Genomic DNA, 25,315 nt, shown 5'->3' with positions numbered 1-25,315 from the left:
CACAAATCAAATTTCTGATCTTTTTTGTTTTTCAAGCCTTGAGGAACAGATTATTCAGGATCCCTTGTTCACGAAAAATGATCGTGAAAATCACTATCTTGTCTGTAAAGATTAGGTATGATCTAACTGAAAATTTGTCAAGCAAACAACAACTGCCCACAAATTTCTGACGGTTGATCTGGTTGCCATGGCCTAACTGTTCACTTGGCTTCAATAAAACCTCCCCGGACGTGTCGCTTTCCCCGTCAAGTTTCACTGAAAGAGTTTATTTTTGCTTCCGGTAGCGCAAAGACCGGAAAGATTCAAGAACATCTCAAAAGGTGAAGCCTCCTTCTTATGAGAATACGAAGAAGATCTGTGGAATCTGAACATTTGGGTTGTGCTTGCACTGCGATTTCTTGCTTGAAAAGCGACTTTTTCCTGGACAGGGAGAAGCATTGGAGTTCGGGTCATTTTTGGATCTGCAATTGTTCTTGAGGAGGCAAACACTGGAATCTGTGGAGCGCTGGGGATTTATGAGGCCTCGTTCAGGTGCTTTCCTAGTGGATGGCAGATTTATGTTTCCAGTAGTCCAACCTTCTTCAGGCTCTTCGATCGGCAAGATCAGTAAGGTACGATCCCCGGTTCATTCTTTTACGCCGGTGACACGGGCAAAGAACTTCCCGAGTTGCTTAGGGCATGTTTGCTTAACGCGCTTCCTAATGGTGATGGATGTCAGTGTCATCGTATCCGTATCAAGTCATCGCTACCAAAGACATTTCAATGCTACCACAGCCTTGCCCTTTTTTCCCCAATGTTCTTCCAGTTTCGAATTACTCGCGTCGTGCCGTGTCTCGTACCCGTGTCGTGCTCTCGTTTGGGATCAAGAACTGCCACAGTTTGGTTGTGAGTTCTTTGTTTATGCGGGTCAGGGATATGTGAATCCTGTGAATTCTGAAAAGTGTATGGAAAGTGCAATGGTTACTGATTCTGTGAGATTGAATGACCATTCTTCGGGTACATAAGTGGAAATCTCAGATTACTTGAAAAGGTTTCTTATCTTTTAACCAAATTCTCTCTGTAAGACCCCAAATCGTCACGGATTTCATGGCGTAAGAATATGCTAAATTTGTAAGGAAATTGTATCATCAAGAGGGGGTGGGATTATAGTGATCTTACCATATCTTTTGTCATAAACATCCAAACGTATCACAAGCTTCTTTCAGTTGGGAAACAAAGGATGGATCTGGAAACAATTTTGAGCATAGGACCCGGGCTAACTCTCTGAAAGCTTTAAGATCTTATCATGTTGGCAAGTGATCGCATAGAATTTCGATGCATGTGAAGGTGCATATGATCCATACGTGGGGACACCGTAGCTGAACTCGTCAAGTGCATGCAGGTGATCAAGTATCAATTTTATCGTCGATTTGGATGAACAATGGCTGCCAAAGAAAGTTCCATACTTCCTGAGGGCCCGCGCGACGACGACGGGCGCCCGAAGAGGACAGGTGAGATATTTCAAAGAATAATGGTTGTCACCGAGCTGAGTGAACCTTTGTGATTCTTATACTGAAATACTCAAATGCAGGTACCTTAAGTAGCTGCATCGCTCATATCCTCACCGCGGTCATCGGATCGGGAGTTCTGTCCTTAGCGTGGAGTATCGCGCAACTAGGGTGGATAGCGGGGCCGGTTTATTTGCTTTGTTTAGCAGCCGTCACTTATGTTTCCGCTTCCCTGCTGTCCGACTGCTACAGGTCCCCGGACCCAGTAACAGGCGCACGAAATTACTCTTATGGGGACGCTGTTAGAGTGAATCTAGGTACTACAATCAACCTATCCTTATCCTGAGAATATCTAGGTAATTCCCTTGCTGCGGATTCTAAATTTCCACATATGGCTTTCACATTTCAGGTACAACACAGATGTGGTTTTGTGGTTTCCTTCAGTATCTGAGCATGTATGGTACGGGTATCGCTTATGTGATAACCACGGCTACCAGCCTGAGGTAAACATATATCGGAGAAGATTGGTTCGATGTAACTAAATGTGTTTTCAGCCTATTTTGACTCGAGAAATTATGCTGTTCGGGTCGGAATCTGTAGGTCGATTCATAAATCAGCCTGTCATCATAAAGATGGGCAAGAGGGATCGTGCGAGTATGGGCAGGAGGTTTATATGCTGATATTCGGAGTAACTCAGATCATGATGTCGCAGATACGCGACTTTCACAATATAGTCTGGCTCTCGGTTCTTGCTGCAACGATGTCCTTCTGCTACTCTTTCATAGGATTTGGACTAGGCATCGCAAAAGTAGCAGGTACTGTCCAGGAAATTCACTTCGATAATTCCTCGAATGCGGCAGAGTTTTAACCTCTACTGGCAAAGCAATCTATTTCAGTTCCTTACTTCCTTGGCATTCAGTCTGTCTTGAAGATCCTTGTTTTAAGGTGACAATGTAAAAGAAAAGCTAGTATTAAATCTCTGTGCTCTTATGGTTTTATTCTAACTGGAGAATAAGCAGATTAAAGGAGGAACTGTTAGATCATGAGCTTTTTTTTGTTCCTAACTCCTTGTGTCGCGGCTTCAGAAAATGGGAAAATCCTAGGAAGCATTGGCGGAGTCCCGGCCACCGATCCTGCCAAGAAGACATGGCTTGTGTTTCAAGCGATGGGCGACATTGCCTTTGCGTACCCATACTCGCTTATTCTTCTGGAGATACAGGTGACCATCGTCATTTTTCTCAATTGTACCATTGTTACCACTGAAGCATTAGTTGAGGAGCTCAGTTACGCGTCCTAAAACAAGGCTAAGTGAATGACCTAATTTTGCCTTGTTGAATGAAGGACACTCTGAAGTCTCCCCCGGCAGAGAACAAGACGATGAAGAAGGCCTCAGCGATAGCAATTGTAATCACCACCTTCTTCTACCTATGCTGCGGTTGTTTCGGATATGCAGCCTTTGGCAACCTCACGCCGGGCAGTCTCTTGACGGGTTTCGAGTCCTTCCACCCACACGCCCTCATCGATTTCGCCAATGCTTGCATTATCCTCCACCTTTTGGGAGGCTACCAGGTATTTTGGCTGAATTCACAACTTCGAATGGCTTGTCGACGTTCTTATATACCTTATTTGGTTTGCTCACTTCTCTTTTGATGGGTGCGATTTTCACAGCTATACAGCCAGCCAATCTTTGCGACCTTGGAGAAATGGTTCAGGAATAAATTCCTGAACAGTGACTTTGTGAACAGGTTCTACAGAGTAAGGATTCCGATGTTGCCGGCTCTTCAGTTGAATCTCTTCAGGCTGTGTTTCCGCACGGCGTACGTGATATCCACAGTCGGTATCGCGCTCGTCTTCCCTTACTTCAACTCGGTCCTGGGAGTGCTGGGGGCGTTGAACTTCTGGCCCCTGGCAATATACTTTCCGGTGGAAATGTACTTCCGGCAGAAGAACATCGAGCCTTGGACACGGAAATGGATCATCCTCGGGATACTCAGCTCCATCTGTTTTCTGGTGTCCGTCGTCGGATTAATAGGGTCTGTCCAAAATCTAGTTAGTGCAAAGTTAGGGCATAAATAGATGTGGCGGATTCATTTTGACGAACGGTCATTTACCTTTTCCACAAGTTGGCAAAATAATTTCGAGTCGTGGCGATGATTCCAATCTCTCTCCCTCCCACGATCTCTCAGAAAATTCTTTTGCTTCGCCACCCGTGTTCAGAAGATTGTCTCAGCCCTTGGTGAGCTGTTCTTCTGAAAAGCACCAAGACCTCTTTTTCCTTTGCCGACAAAAGCACAAAGCGAACATCTATCTCCATTTGCCTCGTAATTTCTATCGACACTCGGCTTAACGAGCAGAGGTAGTAATTAAGCATTCATACACACATGGCACAACGAGCGGCCCTCGCGTAAGCCAGAGGATGGAGGGGGCGCCAAGAATGATGCGCATCAATCAACTTTTAAGTCTAGGTGCATCTATACGGCATTTTACCATCAGAATTTGTTGATCCAATGGACGCAATAATAGTATGTAGAGTTCAAACAAGAGACAGGAGAGAGTGAAAAGCCACCTACACTCAAAGGCAGTAATGAACAGACCAGAAAAAATGAGTGAATGTTGCAGATTATTACAAGACAACTATAAGCAAACCTACATGGATAAGGCTAAAGCTATTTGCTGTTATTCTTCATTCTGTTGTTTTGTGTAACCATCTATTTGCCAACGGAAAGGTAATGTCGATCAAGCAAAATAGGATGACGAGGAGGAAGTGTCGGCCAGGACCTGCAAGTAAAGGTGAAATGCAAGAAATTTGAGCACACGAATTCATTTATAAAAGAGTCCAGGAAGAAGAAAATTATAGTTTAGAGCATATCCACCTCAAGTTGCTCTTCAGTGAACGACTCTTTCTGAAGAGTCCATGTGTCTGCATGAGTCCGTCTAAACTCGGCAACTGCTTTTGTCACAGTGGATTTTACAGGAGATGGCTCCCCAGCAAATCGTGACAGTAATGTAACATGCTCAGGCAGCCAACTGCAGAGTAACCCAAGAAAACAAAAGAATTGTCACAAGAGAGAATTTTCGAACAGGAAATATGCCAATGAAAGATCTGGTAATCAAGATATCCAGCTTAATTCGAAGTCGTCCCTTCCCTTAAAGAGATAGCAATGTGTAAGTAACAAATACAGAAGGGAAATGGCATTGATTTGCAGGGCTTAACTCAACATGGAAATGTCCAGAAAATAAAAATTTCAAAATCAGCCTTCAATCATCTCTCACAATTTCTGTCAGGAAACCCACTCTTCTTGTATTTCTCATGAAGAAGGGAAATGTAGCTGTCACCAAACAGCAAATGAAACTATCCCTACATGACAAGCCGGCAAAAATTTACTGTTCCCTGTTTCAGATCAATGAAGATTCTTGCAAAAAGATCTGTAGCAGTTCATAAATATTGAAGTACTGAAATAGAATTCAAGAGCAAAGGAAACGTTGAGTTGTTTCTGTACTCTTAGACAAACTGAAATGTTTGAAATTCAGGGTAGGATTTCAAGGGAAAACAACAATATGTATTGCCTTATTTGACACTAAATCATCTCATGAAAAGAAAGTGGAAGTTGATCAATGAAGAATGTCATATAGGCACTATGCACTAAAAACAAGTCCTAAATATACACTCACGACTCATGGCTCATTGTCTTATTACTGTCCTGACAGTGCATAAAACAGACTTGGATAACTCAAAGAAGAGAACAAGAGAGTTCTCAATCTTAAGGGAAACCCACCTCGGCATATCATAAGGGACTGATAACACAGAAGCAGCCAGAGCAAGTACAGCGCCATGCACCGAAGCAATAGATTGACCAGAGTTTATATTTCTGATTAGGAGAAGAGAAGAAGAAACACATCAGATATGAAATGCCCAAATCATGTAACAGAGAGTCAATATATTTGGAACTTGAAAAGGATTTCGTTTTTGACTCATCTTTTTCTTAAGTAATTGAAAGCAAAAAATAAACAAACATATATAATATGTCTTGAACAACAAAAATGACGCCATAGATTTGTCCAACATCTAAAGTTTAATAGAAACTTGTGACTCTATACACCACGACAAGAACAATCCCCAACTGATTTTTAAGGAACTGATTGTGAAGTTTCATTTTTGTCAGCTTTTTTAATAAATAAACCATATTTTTTCTAAAGAAAATATGTTGTCTACGTCATTATCCTATATCCATCATTTCATTGTGGTTCACATCAACAAAGAGGACATATTAGATAGTTACATGATTATGAACATTCAGTTGCAGCACACAAACAGAATGTGCTTTAGTATTCTGCTCATCTAACATTTCAACATAGCAATATTAACAAAACAAGAGATTGGAATTTCATCAGGTTTGATTTACTCTAAGTTAGAACATTGTCTGCCCCAACAAAGAAAATTTCTAGATCCATCCCTCACCATGGATGATGAGCTGAGTAACTGATGAAAAAGGAAAACATGGCCTTACAACTTATATTAAAAGCATTCTATTCCCACTCTGTTGACCACAGAGGAAAATACATAGTCGGAGCCAAGTGCATAGTGCACTTATGGTGACTGATAAATGAGCAAAACATGTTATAGATATGTCCAAGGTTATATTGATCATGGCGAGATCCAGATCTTCAATACCTTCAATAAGGATTGTAAACTTCTAAAGATCTACTTATGGAATACAGTTTATGGTGACAAAAAATGCAAAACTACCAGCAGCAAGAGAAAATGTTCTTTCTGGTACAAGTTTATGAGTGTCGTATCCAGTTAACATATGACAGGCAGAAAAACAGCTAAAAGGGTGTCCTATGAAAGTTAACATGTAACTGGCACAAAGGACGAAGAAATGATCGCAGCAAGTATCACAATAGAAATCAGCAAACTTAAAGTCAATGGCTCAGAAACCAATAACCTTCTCCTTTTCTTTTTCAAGATATCATTTGCCTCTGCAAGAGCGCTAGTGCGGAAGTTACTCGCTAAATCTTTATCCCCACCCTTCATCAAGCCTGCTAACACTGCAGCAGCATGCTCTCTTACCTGCACCACATGGATTTTTCAAGATAATAACATCATTTTAAAAGAACAGTCCGGATAAGATTCATGGATTCCCAAAAAAACAAATAAAAAAAATATGACAAAAACCCAGAGTGACAGTGGCCAAAAAGAAATTGCTACAATACTGCTTGGCATTAGACACAGATTGTCCGGTTAAATCATCAAGAAACTTACCTCAACTTGGTTGTCTACGAGTAGTTGACCCACTGTTTCCCAGATTTGCTTTTTCTCTATAAAAGAGAGAATAAAAGTGTGCCTAGCAGGAGAACAATTCATGAGAACATACATTGGTTTAAGAAAACAATGTACTACATGTCTTATCAATTACATTCCTTATCCTCCTAAGGCATCATAGAAAGATAAGACATCAGAATAATAAGACAATATCGCCTAGTATCCACACAAAAACAAACAAAAGTTGAACACAATCTGCACAATGATGGAATTTACTGAAAGATAGATGACTCATCAGAATAATTTATTTCTATTGCCACGAGTAGAGCTTTTCATAAAATGGAATACCTGTACATAAACGTTCTAAGATACGTTAAAGTAGCAGATCTTGTCCGCCAGTTAGGATCATTGACTGAAGATAGGATTACATGCACCACCTTCTGCAGATAGGGCTTCCAGAAAACCCTCCATTTCAACAATTCAAAAGCTGCCTTTGCCAATGTTGACAGATCTTTATGTGATGTTTCCTAGAGAAGTCACATAACGCAGCTCTAAGCATCGAATGAGCAGATGCTCCAAATAAGCATGAGGTATAAAGACAATGCCAGATGCTGAAGCCGGCCATCTATTAACCAACCAACTCAATATTGAAAAGTGCAGGTTCTTCACAATCAGGCCAAACAGAAAAGAAAGCAGAATGCTTGTTACACGAAATTCATACTTGAATAGACTTTACCTGCAAAGAAATTACAGGATGAATAAACCCTGCCAGTACATCAAGCAAATAAGAAGATCTTCCGGACTTCAAAGATGATATTATGAAGTGGAATAACTGCATGCCCAAAAAGATTACGTTAAAATTTCTTATTTCAGTCAAGCAGAAAATAGTATAATTATTTTCAAAAGTACCGTTTCCATCCACTGGACGTCCTCTTTCAAGTTCTTTCCACAACCATTTTCATGACTTGTAGTGCTAGAGCTCCCCAAGATGTCAGACTGGCTGGAAGATTGAATCCGTATGACCATTTCAGATGCTTGTCTAGTGAGTGATTCAACCCAAATTAGGTCATGTGCATTACTGATTTCTCCTTCATGTGAATGATCTTCACAAAGTGATCTGTACAGCTGAAAGTTGGAGCACAATACTGAAAGGGTGACCCCTATAGATTCCCTTACCTGCCGCATGAAAAAATATAGCAGACCAAAAAATCATTGCAAAAATTATTGCAGGATGAATATAATGTGGGACAGCACAAGATCGCCTAAAACACTCAGTTAGGTTTTTGAAAATCTCATCCAAGAAACAAGACAAACGAAACATATATGTTTATGTAGTCCAGAGATAATTTTGATGTGATTTAACCAAGATTAACAGCTGCAAGAAGAGAAAGAAGCTGCATCTACACATTGGGTAGGAACAAGCATAAAACAACCACAATAAGTGCTAAGCAGAAATTTTTCACAGCTCAGCATGGTTCATCAGTTTTCCCACTATTCTATGTTGATCCACCATAAGGTTGAATACCTATGCTTGAGTGTCATTATTTTCACCATTGTACACTGAAGACAACAGAAGAAAATGCCACTGGCAAAAAGTTGAGAGGCACTCTTACCTGTGCGGAGGAATGGCACATATTATCCAGCAATTCTTTCAACAGGCAACTGTGAAGACGTACTTCAGAAACTGGCATTTTCTGAGGGGACAACTCTATTAGAGCTGCAGCAAGGAATGCATAGCGCTTAGCAACTACTGTAGTTGTCGTGTTTAGAGGCAAAGGTTTAACCAAACAATCTAAAATTCTTTCTCTAAGGACAGGAAGTCTTGTTCCATATTTTCCTTTTCCTGTAACTGCATAGCGTATACAAGATGCCCACTCAGGTACAGATTCGACAGATTGGGACAGAATGACATTCTGCAACTGAACCATCATCCAGCTGTCCCATGCTTCAACAAGGCCATCAACGTCAGAGTGCAGTACCCCGGCTAATGCTTCAGCAGCAACACATTGCTTAGACCTCTCTTTTGCATTAGCAAATTCCTCCAGGCTACTCCTCAGTGCTAATAAAACAGGTAAGCCACATTCTTGTACTAGTCGTTTAAATATCCTCGCAAAGTTTGAGTAAAAGGTGTCACTTCCAAGTAAGGAAATCCAACTAGGGGTCCGAGGCCATGATGATGAAAAGTCAAAATAAAAACGGGTGATTGATTTGTCTGCTACACTCTGCAAAGATGAATTTCCCTGTTTTCCGCCAGAGGATGCACTTTCTGTGTCAGTTATGATGTGAACATGAGAAAGACTGCTGAATGTTTCATGGAAAAAACCCTCTTCCTGGAATATATGAGTTAATGCTCCTTCAAGTGATGATTTAGTATTTCCTTGCATTTCCTTGTGAACTCCTGCACCTTCATCGACTGACATTTTGTAAGGTGATTCTTTCAGTAGTATATTTAGAGCCGAGATTGCTAGAATTCTGGTCTGAGGAAGCTGACTTTTCAAGTTCTTCAAAAAGTGACCTGAAAAGGCATCTATGTCAAATAATGTTCAACCTGACTGATCCAATACAGTTACAAACATGAGTGCTCTGGCCAACTAAACAGTAGGTGCAAAAGCTCTGACATTGACTAATCTGCAACACAGATTTCAAACTTGTGCCTATAGTAGCTATTACTTCTTACTATTTGCTTTTTTCAAATCCTGCGACGCATGTACTTTGACTTTTTCTTTTTGATCTTAAGTGCCACAATCTTTCAAAATGCATGCTTTTTTGCTTTTTAGTCTAAGCAAACAAACTAGAAAAAACTGCAACAGAAAATAAAGAACGCCATAAAGATAATACCAAAAGAATGGAAACTGACCAGCGGTTTCACTCAGAATCTTGGAAGAGAAATGCGGGTCATTTCTAGATGCCATAGCCAACAGCAGGAGAACTCGATTAGCCATTAAATTGTACCTGCAGAAAGTACATGAAAAGTATTTGCCACATTCCCCAGTTCCAACTCCAGTAGAAAATGACTTTGATAAACACGACCATGGTTACTTCAACATCAAACTTTATGATAAAGGGGCCAGGCAAAAACAGTCACCGACAGTTGACAGCTTGAAACCAATGCAAAGTCTGAGAAAGCCTAACTCTAACATCAGAGAGCAAAGTCATTTACCGCCAATGCAAGCCCATGGAATCAAAACCCATTGAACCAATTTGAGAAACCAAATGCGAGAAGTCCAGCGTATCTGCATGATCATCTGATGTTTTGAAGAAGTTTCTGGACAAGCCCCCAAAGTGGATATTGTATTTGACAAAAAGCTGGCAGAGGTCAAAATCTGGACTTAGATTTTCTCCAACAGTAGATATAGTCAAGATAAAAGAAACTAATTACCTCATTGATCGCTTTCTGAGCTTTCAGTGATTCATGATGGGAGCTTCAAGAGGAAACAGGAACATAAGTAATAAGTATCTAGAGTGATGTTACAATATTATCTTCAATCAAAGAACACATAAGTCAAATACTCTCATAAAATAAGAGAAATGCTCACCTTGAAAGAACTCCAATGAGAAATGCAGAACATGCCTTGGGGTCCTGAAATATGGTAGTTAGAGCCATTACTTTGGCCTTGTATAATCTGATATAAATTCTTTTTCCGAATTCCTTACCATGGTCAAGTGCTTGAGAACAGTTTGTGAAGCAAGAACTGCACAAGAACCCAAAACTGCATATTCCGGTGCACTGGGGTTCTGTAAGTTCTCAGCTAGATAAAGAACGCATTTCGAGATCATAGATGGCCATCTCTTTATCATCTTTAATAATGAGTTTCCAGCAAGTCTGTTGAAGAGCACAATTTAAATCACATAAATTAGAAATTGCATTGGTCTAAAACATTTAAAAAAAATGTAAGAACAATAATGTCCACGTGAAGAAAATAAAGGAAGCTATGTAATTAAATGAGCATGTTGTCCTGTGGTTTCCCCAGCGTCTATGCAGAGGTAACAACAATGTCTAAACTTCACATGCTTGTTGTCCCTTGGTTCCCCAAACACCAGGTTTCTAAACTAAAAAAAATACATACATGGTCGAGTAATTGAGTAATTCAGGATTTTCAAATAGTTAAAAATAGGATTTGGCCAAAAATTTCCTCCATGCTCGACGCAAGCAGAGATTACTTCAGGACTTTCAGACTTAAATGGCATCAGTGTCTACATCCAAATATCTGACGAGCTCATGCAGAAGATATATTGATAGAGACATAACAGGTACCACCAGATTACAGCATAGTTTTGCTTATCTGCTGCATTGCCACTCCCAAAACAACATCAGTAGAACTATTTTGGAAAGATGCCTTTGCCTATGAGTTATGTCATGACACCACCTTTTGCCCACTGATACAGATCACCTCAGCAAAAGGGAAGGGAAGTGGTCTGCCAATGAAGGGCAATAATGGTGATCCACTCCATCAAAATGAATCAAACAAAACTTAATGAGGAATGACTAGTATGCATGTGCATCAGTCTAACGAAAGTAAGTTGAAATAGCTTAATTATAACCACAGAATAGATGTAGCTCAATCATTATAACAAGACTGAAAAGCAACGCCAACTCACGCTCGAACAGTTTCATAACTATGCAGAGAAAGATCCAGAAGATCATCACTCATTATGAGCAAATGATCTGATGGAGAGAAGCTTCCACTTGTACGAAACAGATGGTAAGACGACTGTGATGTTCTCCAGGTACTGTGCAGATATGCCTTGTCAATATGAGCCCACCTTGGCCTGAATTGAACTGATACAATCAGCATTCAGAGCAAAAGGAAAAAACCAAAAATAGAAAAGGCTTCTAAATTCCCTGTTTCAAAAAATGGTAATGGTAATTTGCAATAGGAACAAAGAAAATTTCACCTTCTCTTCCCTTTAGAATGAGATGACACAATAAAATTCACTGAAGGTTCGATTATGGCAGCAGTTTCCAATTTCCAAGCCTGTCGGTGATTTGACCACTCCTCATACTCCATACTCCCTGGATAGAACATACTCAAAAAGCTATAGTGTTGGGAAGAGAACCAAACAGAGGGAGTCTATGAGCAGCTATCCCGCCTCAGTATGATTTAGAATTCTATTTTCAGCTTCTCTTACCATAGTTTCCTAAAGCATCCATTATACGTATCACAAGTACCAGAAGAATGCTGTCATCTGATTTTTTCTCTAGTAAGTACCTACAGAAGAAGAAGAGTTTCTAAACTATGAGCAAGTTATGCATGTTTTTTTTTTTTTGCATAGTTGATATCCCATAAACTCCCCATTTCCAACTGCAATTAGAACATTACTTGCACACTGTATGCATGACCTCGGCAGCTTTCTCACGCAGCGCCCTACTGCCAACAGTCGAACCAGTGGCTCCAGCTATCAAGAATGGCAAATGATCTGGATCTTTGACCATCCCATTCCTGGAGGATGGGCTGAAATCAGGCAAGCATGATGCAACACCTTGCAATGATGAATCTATACGCAACAGAGTCACTTTTAAGTGCTCTTTCTCGTCTCCTGGCAGCAAAGTGAAAGTGCATTAGACCCAATGAGAGTAAATAGCCACGGGTATATACCCCAGTTAAATCTGCATGAAGCATTTGCTTTTCCGATTAGCATTAGCCAACGAATTGATGAATGATTTGGCAAAATCAGGATGAGTTGACCTGAAGTTATATTCTCTAATTTCAAAGTCATTATAATCAAGTGAAGTTCTTCAAAGCTGGGAATTTCCTACTCCTATGGAAGGAAAAGATTTGCACAGAAAACCAAAAGAACTATTACCTGGGTCAGAATGCATCTTAGTTTGGCATATTTTCAAAAGACTGTCTAAAGCTGATTGAAAATGAATACTCAAAAGTTCATTTGCAAATTGAACTTCTTCATCAGATGGAATATGCCACTTTGGAGCCACCAATGTTTCATCACCAGGATAATCCTTTGTGCTGATCCATTTCTCTAATGTAGCTGAATCAGGATGGAGCAAAGTACACCTAGAAACCAGAATATGGCTCAGACTTAACAGAAATTACCTAGACAGATAAAGGAGAAGTAGAAGGAATAAATGAAGCCTATATCCCACAGGATCGAGATACCATACTTGTACTGATTAACCGGATAGTATGAAATCAGGCTTCCAAGAAGAGATCGAAGTAAATGATCACCCGCTCCATTAACCTATCATTTCACTTAAAGTCATACACAAGCTACTAATTCAATACGAAAAGCTCATATATGCCTTGAACACTTGACTGTTACAATGACTAGACATATCTTTACACTACACATAATTGAGGAATAGGACCTTCCAAGATGGTGAATCAAATGCAGAAAGTAGTGCTTCTTTGAATTGATCCTTGTAACAGAGAAGTGAAGATCCTCCATAGTTTATGGCAACAGACAATATTTTTAGCTGATAATCAATTGCTGCTTCAAGAGCTGGAGAAAGAGTAGGCTTTTCCTGGAGAAAAGGACAAGGTGCACTCAAGATGAAATTTGGGCAAGCATGATCAGGAATTCAAGGGTAGCAGTCGGAAGGGGTCAACAACCTTGTTTCCAGAAGCATGAAAAGTTCCAGTTCCTCCATAACCTGTGTTGGGAGCTCCTTCCAAGGAGGATTTGAGAGACGATAAAATTGGTTCCACAAGGTGAACAGCTGCCTCTTCTGGGTTAGCATGGACACATGCACAACAAAGCATTCCCACCTCTGCAATTGCCCCAGGAAGTATATTTGTTTTGACAAACTTGGAGATCTTTTTAAGAGCCTGTCAAACAACGGAGGGACAAGTTCAAGGCAATTCTCTAAACTTCCAATCACTTGTAAACAAATTAAGCATAAATCTGATGACTGAACCTGGTTATACAGTGATTTCGACAATCTCCCCATCAATACTTCAAGCATGCAATAGTAGGTAGGACCATCCTCAACCAGAAAAGTACCTGATGTTGCTGAAGAATGAAGACCTTCATTTCTGGGAAGCCAATAACAAACTAGTAATGTGAAATCGGAAGAGTACTGACTAAGTGCCTAACAAACTGAACATAATGCTAGATCACAAAAAGGACACCACAAGAGAACCACCACTTACAAAACACTACTTGGCTCCAAGTGTAGAAGTAACGAGAAAAGGCGAATTAAAAACTCATCTAGCCACTCCGAAATGCCAATTCTTGACGTAAACGAAAACCCGTCATTAGTATCTTCCAGAATAGCCATCTATTAACAGAGAAAGATGTCAAGTTCTGGTTAGACTGTAGGTCATATAAGCTAACCTTTATTATAGTAATTAGAACTTGAAGCTTACATTGGAAAAAATGGAACCAATCAATTGCATGCTTGCCAAAGTTTTGGGAGGATCATTTGCATCCATGCCAAGTAATGCATTAGACAATGACTCCACCAAAAGATCAATAAAGGACTCCTCACTGCTATTGTCATCCAGTTTAACAGTAGAGGATGATAGAGAAGTGAGAAACAGAGCCCGTCCAGCATATGCAACTGATTTCACAGCAGATTTCAGCTGGTGCGTTGCAGTCATCTAACTAGACAAAACAGGATAAAGCGAAGTTAATGGGATGAAACCAGCAAAGTATAAAGCAGCAAAGATGTAAGACCCCGCCCACCAACCAACATTTTGTCCAAAGAATACCATCGAGTCTAAAGTAAACATCGGACCACCAAAAGAAAAACACTAACCGTCTCCAATGCCATATGAAACCGAGAAGCTAAAAATGGAAGGACCAGAGAAGGTTCCACATAAGACAAGATGGAAGTTGCTGCAGCAACTGTCTCAGATAGATTCTCACTCTTGCTATATTGGCCACGATCAACTAATCTCAGCATTGGCACTGACAAAGGATTTCCTATCTGGCTTCCCTAGGGCCAGTTCAATTGCTCCCTGATCATCCAGATTCCTGTACCATGATTCACTTAGAACTGTAAAGAACTTGCAGAGAGAGCCAAACACATTAAATTCTTAAGCATTGAAATCTGGAACCTTACTGTTGTTCACAATGCAAGCGCTTCTGGAATGTAACAACCATATAGAACAAGAAGCGTTCCAGTGAATAAGTCCAGCGACCCCCATTAGATGGATGGTAATACCTGCAAATTTAAAATGAAGAAGAACTTCAAATAGAATTTAAGCACACACAAAAATGACCAATTAAGAGTATAAGCCCCAGAAAACAAACTGTTCTAAGATGTTGATCAATTTCTCTAAATGCTCTTGGGCAGAACTTCCTGGTTTTAATGAATAAACCTGCAATGGCAATAACAGTTAATGCATTAAAAACTGGACATGATATATGAACTCGAGGAAAATCATAATTTGCAGCGAATTCTAGTAACTTACAATTGCTTTTGCAATGGCCTTTGCAGGTGTAGTCGTTTTGTTTGGGAACAAAAACCTTGTATATCTAGGAACATCTACAGAAAAAGGATATGATGCACTTCCATTTGCCACAGGAACCTACAAATGCCAGAAAGAAGCATTGAATTTAAGTCTTCAAAATACTTACAACTGAGAGAGAGAGAGAGAGAGAGACCACATTTCAGATATAAGATGAACGTAGCAAACTCGGATTCACCTTCAATGACAACAAAATAATTCTCTTTCATTGAATTTTTTCAAGCACACAGGCTATTTCCTAATTATAACTTCATGAAGGGGCATCCCTCCCAAGCGCCCACCAACACAGTACGAATTCAGTGAGCTTCCTCACATCAAGACATGATAGGGAAGAGAGTCGCAGCGTGTCCACGTTACTTAAAGCGCACGAGGATGCGATATTGCAAAAGTAAACATACTTCTTTGTTATCCCACTTCCAACATCCACCATCCAACCTAAATGGGAGTTTGTTCGGCAGTCTCAGGGGAACATAGATGGAAGCCTCTGCCTTGCTTTGGTCAAAGATCTATTTTAATTCCTCAATCTCCAGCTTTAACTCTATATCATATCAAGCGGTTTCACACAGAAACACAAACAATCACTCCAAGGTAACTATTTAAATAGAATATTAATTCTCCTCAAAATTTAAAAGCCAAAATAATGGATCAAAAATCTTCCAAAAGTGTATTGTCATTATCCGAGGAAATTAGCTAGCTTTGACATTGCTTGCAGAAGATTCAGTCCTTTTGCTTTCTCACAGGCAATATTGCCAAATGGTTCCGACTATCACATTTCCACCACTATTCATTTTATCCAAGTGGCAAATTAGCCACCAATGACAAAGAAAGTCAAGGTCACCAGCTCTAATGCCATCTCTAAGGTGGAGTTCATCATCAATTAGAAAATTGTGACCAACATAGCCAGGTAGATCCACAATTTTATCCAAATGGAAAATTAGCCACCAATGACAAAGAAAGTCAAGGTCACCAGCTCTAATGCCATCTCTAAGGTGGAGCTCCTCGTAAATTAAAAAATTGTGACCAGCGTATCCAGGTAGATCCACAGCCTTTTAACAACCTTAATCACTACATTCGTGAAACATAACGATCCAAATGTCATTTTTAATTAGCTTCAAAGTCTCACACACGCACCTCAAACATATTCAAGTATCTCGCAAAGAGAGCAGGCAAGAAAGGCTCCCAATCAACAAAGTTGTAGTTCTTAATAACACGCGCTATGATTGCAGCCCATTGACTGTTCCAGAATTGGGAGTTCGGTACAGCATCCCAGAGGTTTATACACATTTTTATCCACTCCCTGCAATGCAAACAAGAGAATAACTTTGCCATCACCCACAAGTCATAAGAGAATAAAAGATGGGAATGTTGTTTACCATACATTGAAAAGAACTCCTGGTTATCCATATTTGTAGGAAGAAAGAGTCTAACAAAGCCAGAACCTTCAAAGGACGAATTATGCCAAGGGTTTTCAAGTAAGCATCTGCAAGTTTGGTTAATCAAAAAGCAGAAAGAAGAAGCCAATAACAGTTAGAGGCTGAGCAAAACAGCAAATAAACAACAGTCTGCATTGAGCAAATGAGATCACAAAATCAGGCATCGAAATTAGTATACTAAATATGATGGACACTAAAATTATAATCTGCAAAAGATAAGAGAAAAAGTCATGATATCATTCCAGCATAGTCTATGACAGCAGATTTATCAAGCAAAAACTATACCACTCACCCAGATATGCAATGGCCTGTTGAAGTTTTAAGTTTTTTTGTCACATGGTTAGACTAGAGAGAGTGCTCAATTTCCCTCCAATCAAAAGAAATAGAGAAGACAGCAGACGGATGTATCTAGAAACACCCAGCTAAACAGAAACTTGAACAGAACCTGTTATCTGTTCAATCTAAATCCGAACAGAGACTCTTCAGCATTAGCTCAACCAGTATGTCAAAAAAGCTACAATTTTTAAGTGAAACACAGCAAATACATTAGATATGAATTTTCTTAGAAATAAATTGCCCTCATATACTTTTTTTTAATGCTAAACAAACAGACAGGATGACAACTTCTTGGAATCATCGGCAGACTATCAACAGTAGCATTCCACATCATCAAGGAATTTAAAGAGGACAAGAAAGTTAATTTGGAACCCTCAGAAACTCACTTAAACTCGGACCAAATCTCAAGGGCAGAACCAGGTGGGAAGAATCTCCGACAGGATTGAATAAGGGAAGTGACAGTCTCAAAATGCCTTTGTCTCAATCTCCAACCTTCGGGACCAGTACTCCTACAGTTGCCAATACAAATTTCAAAGTAACTAACAAAATTACATAAAATTGATTCATCAAAAGAAGAAGGTGTGGGGCATGGAAATAAGTTAAGGAAAACTCCATGCATACAAATTACCTATAAACTATTTAGTTTGGACAAAAAAATTGCATCTCTAGGCAAATTAACAATTAGATACGCTTCCAAAATTATACAAGATAAGAAAACATTCTGCTGTTTTTGCAGCATGACTAGAAACGATCATTCTCATATCAATAGAAATGAAGTTCTATCAGCGAAGCACAGTTCTAACATATGAATGATGGTCTGTGCATTCCACAAATCCAACATGTTTATGAACATCACTCACCTTGTAAAATGTGTATGGACAAGAGTATCGTATAAGGGTCGCCACATAACTTTCAGAGACAGCTTCTTCCGATACTTATTAATGACTCTGACTACAATGTTTCCCCATCTCACCTGATTCACAGAGATGACAGTCAGCAAACGTTCAAAAGAGCAACTACAAAAAGATGGTGAAAAATCTACATGTACCACAACTGCAAAGGGACCACCTGAGCATAAAGCTTATTCTGTGATTTAAGGAACAATTCCAAGCCAATATCCACAAGAGCAGCCACATCTGGCAGATCTACATCACTTTTCGCCTTTATGAAACTACAAATGGATAAAACGGAAGGATCATGTAACAGCCATGAGGCAAGATATGTGCAACCAAACTAAATAACATCTGATTGGCTACTTCTAAAGTGTAGCAATTCATGAAGAATAATGGACTCCTCTCTTCAAAAATTTCGAAGAAATTCAGAACAGAAAAAATTTCTAGAACCAGAATCTCCAGCAGTAAGACTCAATAATTCAATGGCTATGATTCAAAAAGTACAAAGTACTTCAAAGAATTGGAAGGAAAATTGCAGCCATTGTAATCCTAAATCCTAAAAAAAAAAAAGTTATTTTTCTTTCCACAACACTAGCAGATGATTCACTTCAATTAGACAAGCTGCGAAGTTCCTTTCCCATCGACTCTTTACATACAGCAGGGACAGCTGCTCCTTGGTTCATTTGCAGATGTGATGACGGGTGGCAGCACGACAAGTTAAAAATTGATTGACAGGACCAAAGTAAGTCAGCATGAAGAACTGGGCAAAAGTACTTATTTACCGCAGGCATCTCATCACAGTTCTAGGCAGTGAGCTCCAAGCTAAATAAACCAAACTGATAAAAAATAAAAAGTCAAATGAAATCGTTGTCATGAACCACTGAACGCAATCAACAGATTGATTCATTACTTTTGCAACTCCGCGGAATACTATTTCGAAAATTTCCGTCCTATATATCCACTCGAGAATGATAACATTCTGTGTAATACTATCAATCTTCCTTGACGGGAGAACCATTCTGGTAGGCATCGTCTCATTGAGCTCACTATTTGCCACGCATTCTCTCAATCGGATTCAAAACACAGACGTATCCATTCCGTTGACAACACTTCAGCTCAGCAAGCCCCATCTCCATCTCCAACTACAAACAACCACTGATCAAGACAATAATGGCATCAACAACACTCGCTGACTCGGCCCTCACTAAACTGTGGCTTCTTTCCCTATCTCTATCAACCGATGATTTCGCTCAATACGAGCAGACTCGAAGCATGAACAACCCGCAAACAAGCACCAGCAACAACGATCGCAGTCCAACAACCGCAAAACAAAAAGGAAAAAAGAAAGGCAAAAGATCGAACTAAACAGGAATGAGAGAGAGGTGGAGCGCGCTCACGTTTCGAGGATGGTAATCCACTTGAGAGTGGAGTAGACGGAGTCGGGATCGTCGGGGCGGTACGATTCGCGGACGGACCGCACGGCCCACGCGAACGACTCCCGCTCCTTCTTCGTCTCCTCCGCCACCGGCGGAGGGAGCCACGCATTGTACAGATGCATCTCCTCCTCCTCCTCCTCCTCCTCCTCCGTCAATGGTGCGATTCAAGCCGGTGCGCAATCAGAATCGATGAGAGGAGACGAGAGCGATGAGCGAATTGAGGTCTGAGAGTCCTTCAGTGAGAGTATTTGTAAGGGAGAGTAGTGTCAATTGGCTCTTCTCCTGCTCATTTTCTTTCTGGACAAGAAATGAGTGCGATTTTTTTCCGTTTCTTGGACGGAGGTGGTGGGCGCGTCAGCGTGGGCTTGGGGCTTGACCGGCTACCGGAACCACCGGGCGGCTCTCGTTTCACACTGACTTCCAGCCGTCCGGTCAACGAGACATCTTTTTTATGTTTCTGTGTCTTTTTAAAATGCCTTTGGGGATTTCTTGATGGAGAATTCAGGTTTTCAATATCATATGGAAGGCCTAGCTTATTATGGCTTTTTCAGGGTTATCTTGTGGTCCAAGCCGATTTTTAGGCATCGCGATCAATTCATCCCAAGGTCATAAAGCAGCACCATACTAAATCGAGATAAATCGGCAAAATAAGAGGTTGAATATCCAGTTTAAAGAGTTGGACAAGCTCGGTTTTAGAACATCCGTTTAAACTTTCTCGATCTTCGATAATGGTAGTCGAATTCCTTGAAACCCCTCAATGTTTGGTCTACCCCTAACTTTTTTTTTTGTCTCGAAAAAAATCCCAACTTTAGGTTTAGTCCTAAATTTGCCTCGAACTGTTTTTATCCAGTCCCAAATTCATCTCAAACTTTTTTGTCTCCGAAAAAAACCCCAAACTTTAAGTCCAGTTTTAAATATATCTTGAAATTTTTTGTCTAAGTGAAAAACTACAAACTTTCAATCTATTCTCAAATCTATCCTATGTTTCGGTTCCAAAATGGCATTTTCTCATAGATAAAACTTCTATATGAGCAAAGTGCGGATCGACATGGTATTTCTACGTGAATAACGAATCCACTCCAATGAAAATTATCAAAATTCTCCAAAACTAAATCATTTTGGGATATGAAAATCATGAACGACTAATGGCGATTTTTTTACAGAGGGCTAACGAGGGTAAATTTGATATTAAAGTAAAAAATTAGTGATTTTTCTCTTAAACAAAAATAATAGGATTGAACCTAAAGTTTAAGATTTTTCCTTAGATAAAGAAAAAAGTTTCAAGATAGATTTGAGGCTGGATCTAAAATTAGGCATTTTTTAGATAAAAAAAATTCGAGATAGATTTGAGATTGAAATAAAATTAATATATTTTAGAGAGCGAGGCCAATTTTTTTTGTGTTTATTGGACGTGGGGCTTGGGGCTTGACCGGCAACCGGAGCCAACGGGGGCGGCTTTCGTTTCACACTGACTTCCCCCAGTCCGGTCCACCAGCCACCTCTTATGTTTCTGTGTTTTTGTTTGTTTTTTAGCTTTGGGGATTTCTTGGGGGAGAATTCAGGTTGCGATTTTGCGCTTAACACCAGTGTTCTCAATATGATACGGAAGGTCTAGCTAGACATGGCCACAAATCGATTTGAGCCCGAAACCGGCCCGTAGAATAATAGGAACCGGCCCGTTGATCGGGATAGCCGGTTTCGAACAGAAACCAGCCCGGCCCCTCATGGGCCGCTTACGCTTTAAAAAAATTTGAAACCGATCAGGAACCGACGGTTCCAAACCACCAAAAAAAACAAAAGGGGAAAAGAGCCGTAAATTGGGCCGAATCGGAACCAGGACCGCCCCTTCAAGGGTCGGTTTCGGTTCAAGCGTGGCCACGAATCGAAACCGCCGGTTCATGAATCGGAACCGGCGGTTCACGGCCCGAGACCATGTCTAGGTCTAGTTGATGTCTTTTTCGAGTCATTGCGTCGTCCAAATCATTTTTCGTGTATCGCGATTAATCCATCACGAGATCGTAAAGCCGCACAATGCAATTAAATCGAGGTAAATCAACAAAATAAGAAGTTCAATATCCAGTTTAAAGAATTGGACAAGCTGGATTTTAGAACACCCGATTCAAACTATCCCGATTTTCTGTAATGGTCATTTATGAGAAATGATAAAGTGTCAAAATACAAGGAAAATATCTTTTTTAAAAGTTGTCGCTTATATCGCTAGACATAATCAATCAATGAAACATGTTTTAATTATCGATAATAATTTATGCATAAATATTTTCGTGAACGATGAAAGTATTTTTCGTACAAGTGATATGAATACTCACACGATTTGTTTTTGCGAAATAAACATAATTTAAAACTCAACCATTTTTATGCGACGTGGAAAGAGAAGGATTCGTGTGGGTGGGGGGCAAATGGAATCCAAAAGAGCAAGAGGTGTGCGCGGTGTGCGTTGGTGACGTGGCAATGATGTGGCCAATCAAACTTTTTTTCGCGGTGACCTCAGCACTTACACCATGGTGTGGGGGCCCACCCGGCATTTAGGTGCACAGAACCGGACATCGCTGGTGGGATCCAACCGGGTTCGACCGGTGGGTTTCTCTTTTCTTTTTCCCTTCTCATTTCATGGACAGGAGGAGGGAGAGAGATCTTTGTGAAGATGTGCTGGGTGAGGAAAACGGGGAGTGTTAAAAATCAAGAGTGCGTTTCTTTCGCTAAAAATTTCACGTTAAAATAATATTTTTGAAAATTTATGTTTTTTAGAAAAATGATTATTTTTCTTTCGTTTTGGGATATGTATTCAAAAATATTTTCTATCGTTTAGATCCCATTTTTCCTAAATTATGTCAATCTCATGAGTTTATCTTAGATAAAAGAATTCGAATTTTTAAGAAATTTTATATTTATTTTAATTTTAATTTTTTTCTTCTACCTCGCACGTCGTCGGGCCACGGCGAGGCTTAGCCTCAAGCTTGCCGGATACAATGAGGCCGAGCCTCACGAGGCGTGTTTGAGGTTGCCGAGACTCTCCGAGATTTGGCAAGGCTCGAGCTCGCCTCACCACAAGCTCGAGCCGGCGAGGCTCGGCCTTGCTCGCCAAGACTCGAGCTCGCCGACCCATGCTTGCGGCCGATCTCGGCGATCAGTGACCAACCAAGGGAGAGAAAAATAATAAAAAGAAAAAAAAATCATAATATATTGAAATATAAACATAATAAACTAAAAATTAAAAAAAATTTCTAGAGGAGCAATTTCAAAAAATATTTCCATCTCTTTAGATTTGGGAATTTATTTTCCTGATTTTATTCATGAATATTTTCGTTGATCGGAAAGCTTTTTCAATTGGCTTATAATTTTCAGCGTACTAAATGGGTGAAAGTTCGAAAAATGTATTTTTAGAAAACACCTTTGCTCAAACAAACACGCCCGAAAATTAATGTTTCCATTCTCTCCCTTTTCAAAAAGTTAACAACTTTTTCTTGGACCGGCGGAGAGATCTTTGTAATTGCAATTTTTCCAAGTATGTTATGCATGGCTATGATAATTGATCAATAAGAGGGTTTACATAACACGCATCTCACGTTTCAAGTCGAATTTTGGAAAGATTTTAGTTTTTTAACGGCCGACTTTCTCGAGTTTCATTTCTACGCAGTATTATCACATGATAGGCCACAAACATGTGAATTAACAACGATAATAGAAAACTCTGTGGAACTTGAAAATTTCAAAGTCTGATTTTTTCTTTCTTTCTTTCTTTCTTTTTTTTTTTTTTTTTTTTTTGGTCAGATGGTCCTTTCATTTTTATTTTTTTAGATTAGTAAAAGAGGTAGGGAGGAGCTACAGTCGAATGACTCCTCTAGGCTTTATCACAAGAGTCTCACACATGCTATAAAATATTCGGTTTGAGCCATAAAATTACTCTACCTTACTCACGATTCAAAGGTTTCAATACAAAATATGGTGCTTTTGAATTCCGGTTCTTATCGTGTATAACACAAGTTAAGAAAAAAGATAAGCGATTCTCACAAACTCTTTTGTCACACCCCGAGGCGACGACTCGTTTTAAAATGAAAAAAGATTTGTTAATCTCGCGCACGAATGACAAAAAAAAAAAAGAGCCGTCAATGATTCATTGTTAAATACCTTCAGATAGATCCACGAGATAAATTAACGAATTTTCGCATAAATTCTTATTCGATTTCACGTGTCAAGCGAAAAAAAAAGGGAGAAGAGAGAGGGGAAAGACAATCCGTCGACATCCGACGATGGGCCTATATATGGGCTGGGCTTTGATTGGGCTCTCGAAGATGCGTTGGGCCGAGAGCGAGTCCTACTTTAAAATCGAGTAACCGTTGACCGGTTGAAATCGAATTAATTAATCGTCGGAGGAGGAGCGAAAATATGACCGTTGCGATGAAACGCACCCGTTGGGAGACTCGCACAACGAAGTTCAGGTTCATCCCTGTTCGCTCTCTCTTATATATTCCTCGCTCTCCTTCCATTTCCGATCACTCAAGAACTTCTTCAATCTCAAGCTCTTTTCTCTTTTCTCATTTCTCGAGTTATTAACTTATTGTCGCTCGTTGCGATCTCGCGTTTCTATTTTCGATCCGTGCGACGTCTCTGCCTCATTCGATTTTTCGCTCAATTCGATTACAGTTTTAGTTCCATGGCGTCCGAAACGAAAGATGCCCACGTGGTTGAGATCCCAGTTGACGAGGAGCACCGAGATAAGCTCTCCTCGGCCACGGACGTGACGCTGGCTGCAATCCAGCACCACCCGCTGATGGAGATCTCCCGGAGCCCGGGCCACCTCCTCCTGCTCAAGCTCTGGCAGAGGGAGGAGGCCCTCTTCGGCCGGCGGGCCGCGCTCAAGGAGGCGCGGCTCGACTCGGCCAGGCGCGAGATCTTCCAGCTCTGCTTCTCCTTCTTCGTCTTCCACGGGTTCTTCTTGACCCTCTTGTACACATCCTCTGTGAACTCCACGGACGAGCACCACCACCACGGCGCTTGCAAGAAATGGTGGTTGCCCACCATTTTGTCACTGTGCACTTCCCTTGTGTTTGTTGGCTTGGTGCAGGTGAAGCTCTGCCGGTACTGGAAGTCCTCGCGGCAGTTGCAGAGGGAGAGGAGCGACAACAGGGCGCTGGGGAGGTGCGTCCAGGAGCTGAGGATGAAAGGGGCGAGCTTCGACCTGTCGAAGGAGCCGACTACCGGGAAGAGGATGAAGAGCTCCAGTGTCGAGATCAAGTGGAGGCCACTCACTTGGTGTTCTCAGTATGCGGTCACCCTGTGTCTCCTCTGTTTTGCAGGTCTGGTGGCCCCTGCTTCGAAATTCATCCTTTGCTGAGTTTGGCTGTCGCCGGAGTTGAGCCTGTGCGGGAGCGAATTTCGCGATTCGCAGATATGTGAATACGAAAAACCAGGGGAAGGTAACCGTTTTGATCAGTGATTGAAAGCTCTTCCCTTTTGTGAAGATGGGTGACAAAGAAAACGTAACAATAATAGCTTTTGATTTAGCATCCGTTTTCATTTATCTTGCAGATTTTTGACACGTTCAGAATTAGGACGCCGGAACTGGAGAGACTCGCAGGGAACATTACTTTTCTGCTGAAATTTCTGTGAAGCTTTTGTTCTAGCCATCTCTTGGTCAACCTCTTGGGGGATGAAGCAACTGGGTCCGATGCTGCTCGAGGATGACATGAAATCGGCATACTCCTGCTCCAGCAATGCCTGTCTCGTATATTCTTACAACCCGTCTTAGGGCTTTCAAAGGTCGAGATCATAAGTGCGATAGTGAGAATGATGCAAAGCAACACTACCTGTGTGCTTACACAAGCGCTGTATCAAAATATCTGTTATTACGGTCGAAGGCTGTATCGATTTGAATAACATTACTATCCGAGTTTCTGCAACAATTCATAGAAGGACCTAACCGGCTCCAATGAGTTCGACAAAAATTTGGCCTTTGCGAAGTAGAACAAATTCTTGGTAAGGTGAAAGAAATAAAAACTATGCCTTTGCGAAGTAGA

The 25,315-nt window shown here is 40.6% G+C and overlaps 3 protein-coding genes across 3 annotated transcripts; 2 read left to right on the top strand and 1 right to left on the bottom strand.

Moving 5' to 3' along the window:
• The first annotated feature begins 221 nt into the window (after positions 1 to 221).
• On the top strand, positions 222 to 3,563 carry LOC115754159 (probable amino acid permease 7). Its single transcript, XM_030693122.2, has 9 exons — positions 222 to 320; positions 482 to 611; positions 1,382 to 1,490; positions 1,571 to 1,804; positions 1,897 to 1,990; positions 2,088 to 2,302; positions 2,573 to 2,706; positions 2,829 to 3,056; positions 3,156 to 3,563. The coding sequence occupies exons 3-9, from the start codon at positions 1,421 to 1,423 to the stop codon at positions 3,561 to 3,563; spliced, it is 1,383 nt and encodes a 460-aa protein (XP_030548982.2). The 5' UTR covers positions 222 to 320; positions 482 to 611; positions 1,382 to 1,420.
• A 362-nt stretch (positions 3,564 to 3,925) lies between these two features.
• LOC115754145 (proteasome activator subunit 4) lies at positions 3,926 to 19,709 on the bottom strand. The gene is given in 36 exon segments (XM_030693101.2): positions 3,926 to 4,265; positions 4,361 to 4,514; positions 5,264 to 5,356; positions 6,434 to 6,558; positions 6,751 to 6,832; positions 7,099 to 7,277; positions 7,487 to 7,582; positions 7,660 to 7,926; positions 8,364 to 9,265; positions 9,608 to 9,702; positions 9,911 to 10,056; positions 10,130 to 10,172; positions 10,287 to 10,330; positions 10,405 to 10,573; positions 11,350 to 11,520; positions 11,647 to 11,764; positions 11,881 to 11,960; positions 12,072 to 12,288; positions 12,556 to 12,764; positions 12,872 to 12,948; positions 13,076 to 13,231; positions 13,320 to 13,535; positions 13,625 to 13,742; positions 13,860 to 13,987; positions 14,076 to 14,309; positions 14,468 to 14,614; positions 14,616 to 14,685; positions 14,774 to 14,875; positions 14,965 to 15,032; positions 15,126 to 15,242; positions 16,314 to 16,479; positions 16,561 to 16,662; positions 17,338 to 17,460; positions 17,812 to 17,924; positions 18,020 to 18,122; positions 19,242 to 19,709. Coding segments are annotated over 36 exon segments (5,433 nt in total). The 5' UTR covers positions 19,403 to 19,709; the 3' UTR covers positions 3,926 to 4,223.
• A 4,070-nt stretch (positions 19,710 to 23,779) lies between these two features.
• On the top strand, positions 23,780 to 25,289 carry LOC115754150. Its single transcript, XM_030693110.2, has 2 exons — positions 23,780 to 24,715; positions 24,828 to 25,289. Exon 1 carries the CDS (start codon positions 23,953 to 23,955, stop codon positions 24,631 to 24,633), a length of 681 nt encoding a protein of 226 aa, XP_030548970.2. The 5' UTR covers positions 23,780 to 23,952; the 3' UTR covers positions 24,634 to 24,715; positions 24,828 to 25,289.
• The last annotated feature ends 26 nt before the right edge of the window (positions 25,290 to 25,315 follow it).

This window comes from Rhodamnia argentea, chromosome 2 (genome assembly GCF_020921035.1).
Source record: "Rhodamnia argentea isolate NSW1041297 chromosome 2, ASM2092103v1, whole genome shotgun sequence".
In the NCBI taxonomy this organism is placed as follows: domain Eukaryota; kingdom Viridiplantae; phylum Streptophyta; class Magnoliopsida; order Myrtales; family Myrtaceae; genus Rhodamnia; species Rhodamnia argentea.
Note: the sequence above shows the minus strand (reverse complement) of the source record. Positions and strands in the feature narration are given on the sequence as shown.